The sequence below is a fragment of the Lampris incognitus genome, chromosome 6 (genome assembly GCF_029633865.1).
Source record: "Lampris incognitus isolate fLamInc1 chromosome 6, fLamInc1.hap2, whole genome shotgun sequence".
NCBI classification, from domain to species: domain Eukaryota; kingdom Metazoa; phylum Chordata; class Actinopteri; order Lampriformes; family Lampridae; genus Lampris; species Lampris incognitus.
This window is the reverse complement of record NC_079216.1, coordinates 1,112,656-1,126,738: the sequence shown is the minus strand read 5'-3', so window position 1 is coordinate 1,126,738 and position 14,083 is coordinate 1,112,656. Positions and strand designations below refer to the sequence as shown.

The following is a 14,083-nucleotide window of genomic DNA, read 5'->3' as shown; positions in this document are numbered from 1 at the left end:
TTTCAAAATATATGAAAATGGTAACCTGTACTACTTACCTACCTTTGATGAAAATGCAGACCAGTGTAAAGCATGTTATGTTGTACAAACATGGTGATATGAGCAGATGCCTACTTATTGAAAGTGGTTTGCCAAATTCCTTCTGGAGGTATGCTCTGCAGACGGCAGCATACCGAAGAAACAGGTGTCCCAATAGCAGAACTGAGGAAACGCCATATGACATGTTCACAGGACAAGAACCAAATTCTGTGTCAAAGTTACACAAGTGTGGATCTGCGTGTTTTCCATATAAATCAAACCAAATCAATTTAATTTGTATAGCCCAATATCACAAATTACAAATTTGCCTGAGTGGGCATTGTAAGAAATGCTACGGTGCGCGACAAGAAGCGGAGGGGGGGCGGGTCAGTCAGGAGGCGTGCGGAGCTTGGCTTGGGCGAGGGCCGAGGGCCGAAGGCCGAAGGCCAGGGGCCAGGGGCCAGGGGCCCTCGGGCGATGTGCCGGAGGAGCGAGTACATACGGCAGGGCTGCCGTCGTCATCAGCGCAGCAAAGCCTTCTTGTGGGTGTTGCGGGGCTTTGTGGAGAAGGCCTGCAGCAGCTGTTGGGAGAGGCTTTCAGCCCCTCTCGCCCCGCACATTTGGAGAGGGGAAAGATGACAGCAAACTGGGAAATGGCTGGAAAGGACTTCCTTAATTTAGTTAGTGTGGAGTTCCGTTTAAGCTCAGTAGATGGCGGTAGTGCGATATTTCAGATGCCAACCGCCAATAAAGCCAAGAAGAAGAAGACGAACCCGAAGAAGAAGGAGAGGGCCGAGGGGGAGGGCTTACGTGACGGATGGTTGACAGTCCCGTGCGGGTCGTTGCACAGGAAACCAGAATGGCGGTGCGGTTCCGGTGTGGAGGAGCACCGTCCAGCGCCGCACCATAGACAGCGCGGAGCTGACGTGCCGTCACGCTACGGCCCAGCAGGAGCGAACGCTGCGGGCGGGGCTGCTGCTGCTGCGGCGGCGGCGGCTTGTGTTGTTAGCCTAGCTGGCTAGCTGGCTAGCTGGCTGTAGTCCCGGAGGGGGGAGGGGGAGGGGGTCTTGTGTACCTCGGTGGTTATTCTCGGCACAGTGCACTTCATAGCAACCCGCACACCTGTCTCGACCAGGCCGCAGGCAGCAGGCAGCAGGCAGCAGGCAGCAGGCAGCAGGCAGCAGGCAGCAGGCAGCAGGCAGCAGGCAGCAGGCCGCCACCCCTGCAGGCTGCTCAAGCACATGTAGTTTTGCAGCATCCAGTTGTCCGGCCCGGCTGGGTCCTTCAGGAATACAACCCTTCACTACTTCCAGCCCAGGAGCCCATGAGCACGATGGAGTCCGCCATGACTCCGCTGCCCCATCTTCCAGAAAACTCCTATAAAAGTGAGTCTTTATGCATGCTCAATAATCCAGGTAAGAAAGTCGAAGAAAGTTGGACCACTTCATCTGCACCAGCGTTTATTGACAGATACGTTTCATCATCGTCTAAGAGACCTCTTCAGTCTCACCTGACTGCAGGTACCCCCACCCTTATAAACAACATAGTGACTGCAGGTACCCCCACCCTTATAAACAATACAGTGACTGCAGGTGTCCCCACCCTTATAAACAATACAGTGACTGCAGGTACCCCCACCCTTATAAACAACACAATGACTGCAGGTACCCCACCCTTATAAACAACACAGTGACTGCAGGTGTCCCCACCTTTATAAACAATACAGTGACTGCAGGTGTCCCCACCTTTATAAACAATACAGTGACTGCAGGTACCCCCACCTTTATAAACAACACAGTGACTGCAGGTACCCCCACCCTTATAAACAACACAGTGACTGCAGGTACCCCCACCCTTATAAACAATACAGTGACTGCAGGTGTCCCACCCTTATAAACAATACAGTTGCGTAGCGACCAAAACCAACCATCAGTTTCGTATGCAAATATGGGTGTGACCATTAACTAGAGTTACAGTGGTCATGTGTACTATTCACAGAGGATTTGGGAATGTTTGCAACCACAGCATTGTAAGATGGTGACAGATGTACTCTTAGGCCACCTGTAGTGGCCAACTTGTATATGGAGGAAGTGGATAAGAGGCTCTGGTGTCCTATCCAGCGACACCACCTAGCCGTTGGTTCAGATTTGTGGACGACACCTGGATTAGAATTAAATCTCAGGATGTAGCACATTTCACCACCAAATTAACTCAAGTTCACCAGAGAGGATGTGGAACATGACAGGTTAGTCTTCTTACACTGTGAAATTACAACTGGTGATGGGGGACATTTGATTGTTGATGTTCACTGTAAACCAACACATACTGGTCAGTACTTAAGGTTTGACTCTCATCATCCACTGGAGCACAAACTAGGAGTCATCAGGACACCGGACCACCGAGCTGACAATGTCCCCACCGACACAGCGGCCGGGGAAGAGGAGAAATCCCACATTAAACAGGCCCTGGTTAAGTGTGGTTACCCTAACTGGGTGTTTGTCAGAGCCAGGAAGACCCCAAACAGTGCACCAGCCTATCAAATAGAGGAGAAGGACAACAGCTGTCTAAGTGTAAACCAGTGGTGATTCTGTTTGTGGTGGGAGTGTCAGAACAGTTGAGATGTGTATTTTCCAAACACCACATCTCAGTTGCTTTCAAACCCCAAAACACACTGCACCAGAAGTTGGTCCACCCCAAGGATCGGGTCCCCCGGCACAAACAGAGCAATATAGTGTAGCTGTTAAGTGCCAGGAGGATTGTCATGACTTGTACATTGGGGAAACCAAACAGACGCTGGCCAAGAGGAAGGTACAATTATAACTCTAGTTAATGGTCACACCATATTTGCATATGAAACTGATGGTTGGTTTTGGTCGCTATGCAACTGTATTGTTTATAAGGGTGGGGAAACCTGCAGTCACTGTATTGTTCATAAGGGTGGGGGTACCTGCAGTCACTGTATTGTTTATAAGGGTGGGGAAACCTGCAGTCACTGTATTGTTTATAAGGGTGGGGACACCTGCAGTCACTGTATTGTTTATAAGGGTGGGGGCACCTGCAGTCACTGTATTGTTTATAAGGGTGGGGGTACCTGCAGTCACTGTATTGTTTATAGGGGTGGGGACACCTGCAGTCACTGTATTGTTTATAAGGGTGGGGGTACCTGCAGTCACTGTATTGTTTATAAGGGTGGGGACACCTGCAGTCACTGTATTGTTTATAAGGGTGGGGGCACCTGCAGTCACTGTATTGTTTATAAGGGTGGGGGCACCTGAAGTCACTGTATTGTTTATATGGGTGGGGTACCTGCAGTCACTGTATTGTTTATAAGGGTGGGGGTACCTGCAGTCACTGTGTTGTTTATAAGGGTGGGGGTACCTGCAGTCACTGTATTGTTTATAAGGGTGGGGTACTTGCAGTCAGGTGAGACTGAAGAGGTCACTTAGATGATGATGAAACGTATCTGTCAATAAACGTGTCCAGATGAACTGGTTCAACCTTCTTTGATAAAAGTGAGTCATTTTTGTGGACAAATGTGTTCAAGATTTCTCTTATGTCTTTGTGCTGAAAGCCTTTGACCTTTGACCCCTCAGTGACTGAAGAGGACGTCAAGAGGCTGATCGAGTTCAGGGCATCCAATGAGGCGCTTTTCACAGGGAAAAGGAACTCTGCCAAGATAGCTTGGAAGTAAGTATACATGTGGAAATTAGGCTACATTTCTAATTTGTTTCTTTTCAACTAATTACATTTTAGTATTAATGTCATCTTCCAGTATAATTTTAAAGGGCTTGGGTCTCCAAGGCAAACTGACAGCAGACCAGATTGCTAAAAAATGGGACAATCTGCGAACAAAATACAAGGTAAACTGCAGCGATGGGAGGCAAAGTGAGCACTTTGGTATCATACACATCATGATAAGGTTGAACCTACTGTCATACTGCTGTGTTTATGAGGGTCTAAAGACTCATGTGCTTCTTCATCTAGGATCTGAAACAGCCCTATCAGGGGCAGGAGAGCTTAGGCAGTACTGTGGAATCCTGGCCATGGTTCCACATCATGGATGAAGCCATGCAGGGTCGGCTTTACAACAGCAACCTGGTCCTGAGCCCAGAGTCCGTTGGCAACCACAACCGTATCACCTCCTGTCACCATGGCAGTGAGAAGGTGACCCAGAATGCAGAGAACGCTGATATCCTGGAGTTTCTCATCAAAACAGAGATGGAGGACACAGTGGGAGCAGAAACCACAGAAGATGAAGGAACGGTTCACAGTGAGGCGCCGCCCAATGAGGGCATTCCCATGGGCTGGAGGAGGATGTCTGAATGTACCTATAAAAGTAAGCAACCAAGCAATTCCCTTTTAACCCTAGAGAAATCTAATGGACATGTTGAATGTTTTTCTTCCTAGACTCATTAGTAAGGCTGGGCATCCAGCAGAGGCAAGTCAGACTGCTTTACCCTATAATGAGCCCATCCTGATATCAGGGGAAATCTTTGGATTGTTGACGAGATTATTTGCTACTGTGAGAGGTTCACAGATCCAGTCTTAACCAATGAGATTGACTTGCTGACTTAATATGGCAAAACATGTTTGATAGTCAAAGAAGGTTGAATCAGTTCATCTGGACACAACATTTATTGACAGATATGTTTCATCATCATCTAAGTGACCTCTTCAGACTCACCTGCCTGCAGGTACCCCCATCCTTATAAACAATACAGTGACTACAGGTACCCCCACCCTTATAAACAATACAGTGACTACAGGTACCCCCACCCTTATAAACAATACAGTGACTGCAGGTGTCCCCACCCTTATAAACAATACAGTGACTGCAGGTGTCCCCACCCTTATAAACAATACAGTGACTGCAGGTGTCCCCACCCTTATAAACAATACAGTGACTGCAGGTACCCCACCCTTATAAACAATACAGTGACTGCAGGTACCCCACCCTTATAAACAATACAGTGGCATAATGAGCCAAACCAACCACCAGTTTCGTATGCAAATATGGGTGTGACCATTAACTAGGGTTACAATGGTCATGTGTACTATTCACAGAGGATTGGGGAATGTTTGCAATCACAGCAGTGTAAGCTGGTTACAGATGTACTCTTAGCCCCCCCCCCCCCCCCCCCCAGTTCAGGGATGGTTGTTCCCTCTTCACATAGATGGCCTCTTTGACTCCCTGTTCATACCAGCGTTCCTCCCTATCAAGGATTTGCACATCCTCATCCTTGAAAAAGTGGCCACTGGTCTGTAGATGGTGTAGACTGTGGAGTCCTGGTCTGTAGATGGTGTAGACTGTGGAGTCCTGGTCTGTAGATGGTGTAGACTGTGGAGTCCTGGTCTGCAGATGGTGTAGACTGTGGAGTCCAGTTTTGTAGATGGTGTAGACTGTGGAGTCCTGGTCTGTAGATGGTGTAGACTGTGGAGTCCTGGTTTGTAGATGGTGTAGACTGTGGAGTCCTGGTTTGTAGATGGTGTAGACTGTGGAGCCCAGTTTTGTAGATCGTGTAGACTGTGGAGTCCTGGTCTGTAGATGGTGTATACTGTGGAGTCCTGGTCTGCAGATGGTGTAGACTGTGGAGTCCAGTTTTGTAGATGGTGTAGACTGTGGAGTCCTGGTCTGTAGATGGTGTAGACGGTGGAGTCCTGGTTTGTAGATGGTGTAGACTGTGGAGTCCTGGTCTGCAGATGGTGTGGACTGTGGAGTCCTGGTCTGACGTGTTAGCTCTCCTGTGTTGTGACATCCTCTTTGCCAGCGTCTGTTTGGTTTCCCCAATGTACAAGTCACAGCAATCCTCCTGACACTTAACAGCTACACTATATTGCTCTGTTTGTGCCGGGGGTTTGAAAGCAACTGAGATTTGGTGTTTAGAAAATATGCATCTCAACTGTTCTGACACTCCCACCACATACAGAATCACCACTGGTTTACACTTAGACAGCTGTTGTCCTTCTCCTCTCTTCCATCGGCTGGTGCACTGTTTGGGGTCTTCCTGGCTCTGACAAACACCCAGTTAGGGTAACCACACTTAACCAGGACCTGTTTAATGTGGGATTTCTCCCCTACCCCGGCCGCTGTGTCGGTGGGGACGTTGTCAGCTCGGTGGTCCAGCATCCTGATGACTCCTAGTTTGTGCTCCAGTGGATGATGAGAGTCAAACCTTAAGTACTGATCAGTATGTGTTGGTTTACGGTAAACATGAACAATCAAATGTCCCCGGTCACCAACTGCATTTTCACAGTGTAAGAAGACTAACCTGTCATGTTCCACATCCTCCCTGGTGAACTTGATGTGGTGTCCACAGAGTTCATGTGGTGGTGAAATGTGCTACATCCTGAGATCTAATTGTAACCCAGGTGTCGTCCACAAATCTGGACCACTGGCTAGGTGGTGTCGCTGGATAGGACATCAGAGCCTCTTTTCCCACTTTCTCCATATACAAGTTGGCCACTACAGGTGAGACTGGGGAACCCATAGCACACCCATGCCTCTGCCTATAGTACTGCCCCCCATATGTGAAGTACGTGAACTGAAGACACCGCTTCAGGAGCAGACACACTTGGTCAGTGTTAAGGGTGGTGCTATTGCTAAGGGTGGGGTCGTCCTGTAATTTCATATGGACCACCTGCACTGCTTCATCAGCAGGAACACACATGAAGAGAGACTTAACATCATAAGAGACCATTGTTTCGTCCTCTCCATAATGATGTCCCTCACCTTATCCACGACATCCATAGTGTTGTGAATGTGATGTTCATTACTGCCTACCAACGGGTTCAAAATAGATGCCAGAAACCTAGAGAGGTTATAGGTCACTGACTTAACCATACTAACAATAGGCCGTAATGGCACATCCTATTTATGTATCTTAAGTAAACCACACAGGCTAGGTGTAGCGCCCCCTGGGTATAATCTGTGGTACAACATTCTGTCAATAGCATTGTCCTGTTCTAACAGCTTCAGACCATCTATCACCTTTTTCTTGTAAGCACTTGCGGGATCTCGTTTCAGGGGCTCATAACTTACTGAGAGTCATGAGAGCTTTCCTCTCATCTCTACTGATGTTAGATAGCGGCGCCTTCGCATTGCTGAGGCAGACTGAAACTTTTGTCTGCAGTTGCTCCGCTTCCGGGTCCACGATGTTGTTTTTACGGATCGCTGATTCCGTGGCTGTGATCAGTTTCACTAGCGGGATTTCCCTCGGCATGACAGCAAAATTCAGCCCCTTAGCAAGGATGTCTTTTTCCGCCTGGGTGAGTTGTCTGTTGGACAGATTCTTCACCCACTTGTCCACATCGCAGGCGTGTGTCGCGTGTCCAGCTCTCTGTCTGCTTTTGAGGGCGCGGTCCGTTGTCAGGTTGGAGATACCTGCAGTCAGCTGAGACTGACAAAGTCACTTATAGATGAGTAATGAAAGTTTCTCCCACTAAACTTTGTGTCCAGATGAACTGATTCAACCTTCTGGGATATCCTTACCTGGGTTATTGAGCATGCATAAATACAGATTCTTCCTTTTCCTGCTGTTTTAAGTTTGCTCTCTCTGTGAAACCATGTGACTGAAGCCTGGTTCCCTATCTTCCAGTGACAGAACCAGAGACGGAGAGAATGATCAAGCTGCGTGCTGCCAATGAAGCACTCTTTACCGGCAGGAAGCACTCTGCTAAGCCAGCCTGGAGGTGAGTGAAGAAGGTAAAAGGTAGACAAAATCAAATCTCCTGGTTTCCTTGACAACAATCCTCAAGTTTATTAACATTCTGCTACCAGTTGAGTCCAGAGTGTGGCAGGTCTATGGTTACTTTGGGTTGTTGTCATGGTGACATTACATGAAGACAGCGTGTTTCCTCACAGGGTCATTCTGTTGTCATGGTGATAGTGTATTTCCTCACAGGGCCATTCTGTATGAGTTGGGTCTTCAGGGAAAGGTGACAACAGAGCAACTGGCCAAGAAATGGGATAACCTGAAGAGAAGATATAAGGTAGAAACAATGCATTCTAGTCCCTGTGGGAACAAGAGATAACACGATGCATCACACTTACTGTGGAAAACACATGTTGGCTTTTAGTAACTGAGGTGAAGGCCTTCTGGTCTTCTGTCCATACAGGAGCTGAAGTTTCCAGCACGTGGGTCAGAGGTCAACCCCAACTCCTGGCCTTGGTTTTATAGAATGAACGATGCCATGGAGGGACGTTTCGCAGGCTCTGCCCCCATCCTCACACCCATTGTGGAGGAGGGAGATGAGGAGTGTGAGCCGTCACCACCTGTGCCCAAAAAGCGTGCCCGGCGGAATGTGGGGCGGGGGACCATGTCCGAGTTCTTGACAGAGTCTGAAATGGATCTCCTGGTAGACAACGAGGAGAAGAATGGATCAACAGGCCTGGGAGACCTCCACAAGCTGGCAGAGTTCACTTATAAATGTACAGATACAGCTTTTGTGGTTGTGAAATTTTTCATGCCTCCATTATAAATGTACAGTATTTGATGGTCCCCTGGCTTTCTGAAGTACAGGGTCAGGGTTGTCTTGTCTGAGCTGACGTATGACCTCTCCTCTTCATTGACAGTAACAGAGGAAGACACCAGGCGGCTGATTGAGTTGCGAGCTGCCAATGAGTTCCTCTTCACTGGCAGGAGGAACACGGCGAAACCAGCCTGGAGGTAAGACTTTAATTAGATTCAAGATCATTTATTGTTACGTCTCATTATACAAGTACAAGAGAGTAAAATTCTTGTATTTCGGCTCCTCAACACTGCAGCAACAATAGCAATAAAATAACAACAAAACAGAACAAAAAAAGCAGTAATGATAATAAATAGTGTGTGGTGTATGTAAGGTGCTGTGTGTATGTAGGCCCAGCCCTAACACATGTGATGTGCATATGTGTGTGTAGTTGTTTGCATATTTGTGTGTGTTTGTGTATGCCAAGTTACGTCTGTGTGTGTGTGTGTGTGTGTGTGTGTGTGTGTGTGTGTGTAAACTGATGCTCTGCTGTGGCGACCCCTAACAGGAGCAGCAATAGCAAATCCTGAAGACCATAGGTCAGTTCCACCAGTCCAGCACCAGGCTTAGTGTCTTTAATGTTGTTTGTTCAGAAGCCTGGTTGCTTGGTGGAAGAAGCTGTTCCGGAGCCTACTGGTCCAGGCCTTGAGGCTGTGGTACCGCTTGTCTGACGGTAGCAGCTGGAACAGTCCATAGTTGTTCCGGAGCCTACTGGTCCAGGCCTTGAGGCTGCGGTACTGCTTGTCTGACAGTAGCAGCTGGAACAGTCCATAGTTGGGGTGGCTGGGGTCTTTGATAATCCTACAGGCTTTGCTGACACAGCGTCCATTGTCTATGTCCTGGATGGAGGGAAGCTCTCATCCACTGATGTCCTGGGCCGTCCGCACAACCCTCTGCAGTGTGTTGCGGTTGTGGGCAGTACAGTTCCCGTGCCAGGCTGTGGTGCATCCAGTCAGGATGCTCTCGGTTGTGCCTCTGTAGAAGGCCCGTAGAATCCTGGGCCCCGTGCTGAACTTCCTCAGTCGCCTGAGGTGGAAGAGGCGTTGCTGTGCCTTTTTCACCACATGGCTGGTGTGTTCATCCCAGGTGAGGTCCTCGGTAATGTGGACTGGACACCGAGGAACGTGAACCTCTTGACCCTCTCTACAGCAGTCCCGTTGATGGTGATGGGGTCCAGCCTCCCCCCTCTTCCTGTAGTCCACAATCAGCTCCTTGGTTTTGTCGATGTTAGGAGAGAGGTTATTCTCCTGGCGCCACTTTGTTAGATTGTTGGTCTCTCTCCTGTACGCCGTCTCGTCATCGTCAGTGATCAGGCCCATCACCGTCGTGTCATCAGCAAACTTTATCACCACGTTGGAGCTATGTGTGGCCACACAGTCATGGGTGTACAGGGAGTAGAGGAGGGGACTCAGGACGCAGCCCTGGGGGGCTCCTGTGTTGAGGGTCAAAGGGGCAGAGGTGTTGGAGCCCATCCTCATCACCTGGCGTCGGCTCGACAAGAAGTTCAGGATCCAGCTGCACAGGCTGGAGCTGAGTCCTAAGTCCCTGAGCTTGGTGTAAAGTCTGGAGGGGACGATGGTGTTGAATGCTGAGCTGTAGTCTACAAACAGCATTCTCACATAGGAGTTCCTTTTCTCCAGGTTGGGTGAGGGTGGTATGGAGTCTAGTGGCTATTGCATCATCAGTGGATCTATTTTGTCTGTAGGCAAATTGGTGGGGGTCAAGGGTGGGTGATAACATGCTACAGATTAGTCCCTTAACAAGCCTGTCAAAGCATTTACTCACTATGGGAGTGAGCGCAACAGGGCGCCAATCATTCAAGCATGTTACCTTCAGCACCAGTGCGATGGCTGATGATTTAAAGCAGGAGGGGACTACACACAGAGAAAGGGAGAGGTTGAAAATATCCGTGAAGACTCCCGCCAGCTGCGCTGTGCACGCTCTGATCACCCGGCCTGGAATGCCGTCCGGGCCGGCTGCTTTGCGGGTGTTCAGGCGCATGAATGACCTGCGCACATCGGACTCGGCGATGACCAGCGCGCTGCTCATTTCGGCAGTGGTGAGGGCTTCTCCCAAGAGGTTGGTGTCAAATACCTCAAACCGAATGTAAAAACTATTAAGCTCGTCCGGGAGGGAGGCAGCGGCATTGGCTGCACTGCTGGGTCTCCCTTTGCAGTCCGATATTGTGTGTAATCCCTGCCACATGCGACCTGGGTCATTGGCACTGAGTTGTTCCTCAATCTTCATGCCATGATATCGTTCGGCTGCTTCTTTCTTTGTTTTTTCTACTGGAAACCAGTGTTACATACATACACGTTAGACACAAAGAACAGGTCAGTGTTTCACAACATTTTCCCCTTTTTTGGCGTGTTAGAACAGAGAGCTACAATAACACCTTGTTCCAACTCCCACCCATCCCAAATTCTTAAAGAAAACAGGATGGAAAAAAATGATAATGCAGGTACAGAACTGAGTAAGTAAATAAGACACAGACACAGACACACACACACACACACACACACACACACACACACACACACACACACACACACACACACACACACACACACACACACACACACAGACAGACACACACATGCGGGGAGTTGATCAAATGGAGCAAGATAAAGTAGGGAGGTCAGTGCAATACAAGAAGGGGATGCTAAGAGGAGGAGGAGGAGGGGGGACTGTTGCCTGTTGTGCTGCGCTGTTTGTTCACCTGCACTTGCCGTAGTTTCCTTTACACGGAAGAAAGCCTTGAAGCAAACTGCTGTTGTTTACTCCTCATTTGTTCATTTTTCTCTGCTGAACCCTAAAGAGCATATATCTGTAAGTAATACTTACCTATTTATGTTAAACTTACCTGTTATGGTCTTCTGGAACACTTAATAGATGTGTGGTAAACTTAAAAACGCGAGCGATGCCAACGCGTTAGCCTGTCTATGGCATTTTCAATGTTAAGTTAGCATTAAGCTAATCGCTAGTTAGCTGTAGTGGCTAATCCATGATGATTTCAGCACATGTTTGTGTATATTTGTGTTGTGCATAATAATTAATGACTCAGCGTTTGTTGATATAAAGAAAGAGTCAAATACATCACAAATTGTAACATTTTATTCATTTATGTTTTATCTCTGTACTGCAGTTTCACAGTGCTTCTGAAAGTAAACATCTAAACTTAACTGCTGACTCCTGGATGTGTACTGAGGAACCCTGTTAGCTATCTGCCAAGCTAGAAATCAGCTGTATCCTAGTAAGGGCAGAATAATCCGTGAAGACTTCTTCACGGGTATGTAGTACCAAGCCCAGTTGCACTTGATTCAACTCCTTTGGATAGACTTGAGATATGAAGCGGGAGGCTGACTGGCGTTTAAGTTGGAGAGCTAGAAGGCGGCTAGCTTTGTTGCCATATTTGTAATATGTCCCTTTAGTACGTCTCAAGAGGTACTCTGCTTTGCTTGTGGAGAGCAAATCAAATTCAGACTGTAGTTTAACCCTTTTGATATACGGGTCTGGACTGAGAGAGTTGGAATACTCTGTATCTATGCTAAGAATTGCATCAATTAGCTCCTGATGTTTTTGTTTCTTTTTCCTGGCTAGATGTATGCTGTACGAGATAATTTCCCCTTGTTACTGCTTTTAAAGTTTCCCATAATAAAGAGGGTGAAGTTGACTCAGTCTTGTTAATCTCAAGGAAGGCACTGATTCTTTTTGAGATAAAGTCACAGAACTCCTCACTAGCCAGTAGACCTGTATCGAATCTCCATTGGCTCTTAGCATTGGGTGCGAGGTGCTAAATTCAAAATAAGCGGAGCACGATCGGAAATAATAATAGCAGAATACTCAGTAGATTTCAAAGCAGAGAGAAGAGCCCTGTCTACACAAAAATAGTCAATACGAGAATAAGCTTGGTGTACCTTCGAGAAATAGGAGAATTCCTTTGTGACCGGGTGAAAAAAACGCCAGGGATCTATGCAGCCCAATTGACTCATGAGGGATGAGAGTGTCTTTGACATGGCGGAGGGTGTGAGTGTTCTAGGGTGTGAGCGGTCAAGTTTAGGGTCTATCACTAAATGTCCCCCCCTAAAATAAGATGGTGGGTATCCAAATTTGGACTATTGGAAAAAAGGGAGGTCATAAAATGTGGGTTGTCCCAGTTAGGGGCATAAACGCTTGCCAACACCACTGAAGTCTGATATAATGTACCACTTACTATGATATAACGCCCTCCGGGGTCAGAAATAGTCTGTGTGGGGGAGAACTGGGCACGTTTGTTAATCAAAATAGCAGCGCCCCTGGATTTGCTGTTAAGAGCTGAATAGAATATTTGCCCAATCCAGGGTTTACGCATTCTGTTATGATCACTTACACGCAGATGCATCTCTTGAAGGAAAGCGATGTCAGTGTTAAGCCCCTTAAGGTGTGAAAACACTTTGGATCACTTTACTGACCCCCCCCCAATCCACGGACATTCCAACTCACCAGCCTAATAGAAGACCCATCTGTTCCTCTCTGAGGTGTGTTTGGATTAGCCATTGATCACATCTAAAGTGTTTAAGATGGAAGCAGAAATGAGGTGACCATCCCGGAAGTATCCTAGGAATATTAACATAGGATAAAAAACATGAAAAACCTCCCAGTGCATTGCAGTAATCAATATTCTCCCCCAAAAACAAAACATAAATTTACACAGTGAATTAATTTGAAATCAATCAACAAATCATTTCCTAAGCTCGCCATAACAGAACAAGACGAATTGCAGGATAGGATAGTACACAACCGATTTGCAATGCAGCGGATTTCGCCTCTTGACAGTCAAGAATATACGCCATCGTTTGGCTGCTTTGATCACTTACCTGAGATCATAGAAGGCTTTCTTCTTCTCCGCTTCGTCTCCCATGGCGAGGGCGGTGTCTTGTGCCACAAGAGCAGACTGAACGGAACTGTTTATCCATGGTTTCTGGTTTTGATACACCCGGACTGTTTTAGTGGGTGCTGCTTGCTTCAACTTCTGCCTATAGGCAGGCAGGAGCAGGATGGAGGAGTGATCCGATTTGAGGAACAGTAGGCGGAGGAGAGGTTTGTAGGCATTGGGGTAAGGAGAATAACAGTGAGTAAGTAAGCCATCTCCCCGTGTGTTAACATTGATATGCTGTAAGTATTTTGGTAATATTTTCTGCAGAGGCACTTTGTTGAAATCCCCAACCACGATAAAAGCAGCCTCCGGGTGCATGTGCTCCACGTTGCTGACTGTCCTGTACAGTTCCTTGAGTGCCAGGTCCAAGTTGGCATCAGGCGTGATGTACACAGCTATCACAACAACAGCTGTGAACTCTCTGGGCAGCCAGAATCGATGACACAGGAGCGAGAGATATTCCAGGTCCGGGGAACAGAAAGACTTGAGAGAGTGAATGTATGCTCCTAGGGCCACACAAAGCGTTACTGATCATGAAACATGCACCCACTCCCTCGCTTTTCCCACCGGAGAGTTGTTTTGACCTGTCCACTCAAAACACAGAAAATCCCATTGGAACGATTGCGTGGTCTGGGATTTCCT

General features: G+C 47.7%; 1 protein-coding gene across 1 annotated transcript in view; it reads left to right on the top strand.

Moving 5' to 3' along the window:
• Positions 1–1,194: 1,194 nt before the first annotated feature.
• LOC130114408 (uncharacterized) overlaps positions 1,195–14,083 on the top strand; it is a 33,014-nt gene continuing 20,125 nt past the window's right edge. Inside the window, exons 1-8 of the mRNA XM_056282277.1 lie at positions 1,195–1,403; positions 3,612–3,705; positions 3,791–3,878; positions 4,003–4,354; positions 7,614–7,707; positions 7,920–8,007; positions 8,134–8,446; positions 8,591–8,684. Of these exons, the coding sequence (XP_056138252.1) occupies positions 1,343–1,403; positions 3,612–3,705; positions 3,791–3,878; positions 4,003–4,354; positions 7,614–7,707; positions 7,920–8,007; positions 8,134–8,446; positions 8,591–8,684 (1,184 nt within the window). The 5' untranslated portion in view covers positions 1,195–1,342. The remainder of the gene's footprint in view (positions 1,404–3,611; positions 3,706–3,790; positions 3,879–4,002; positions 4,355–7,613; positions 7,708–7,919; positions 8,008–8,133; positions 8,447–8,590; positions 8,685–14,083) is intronic.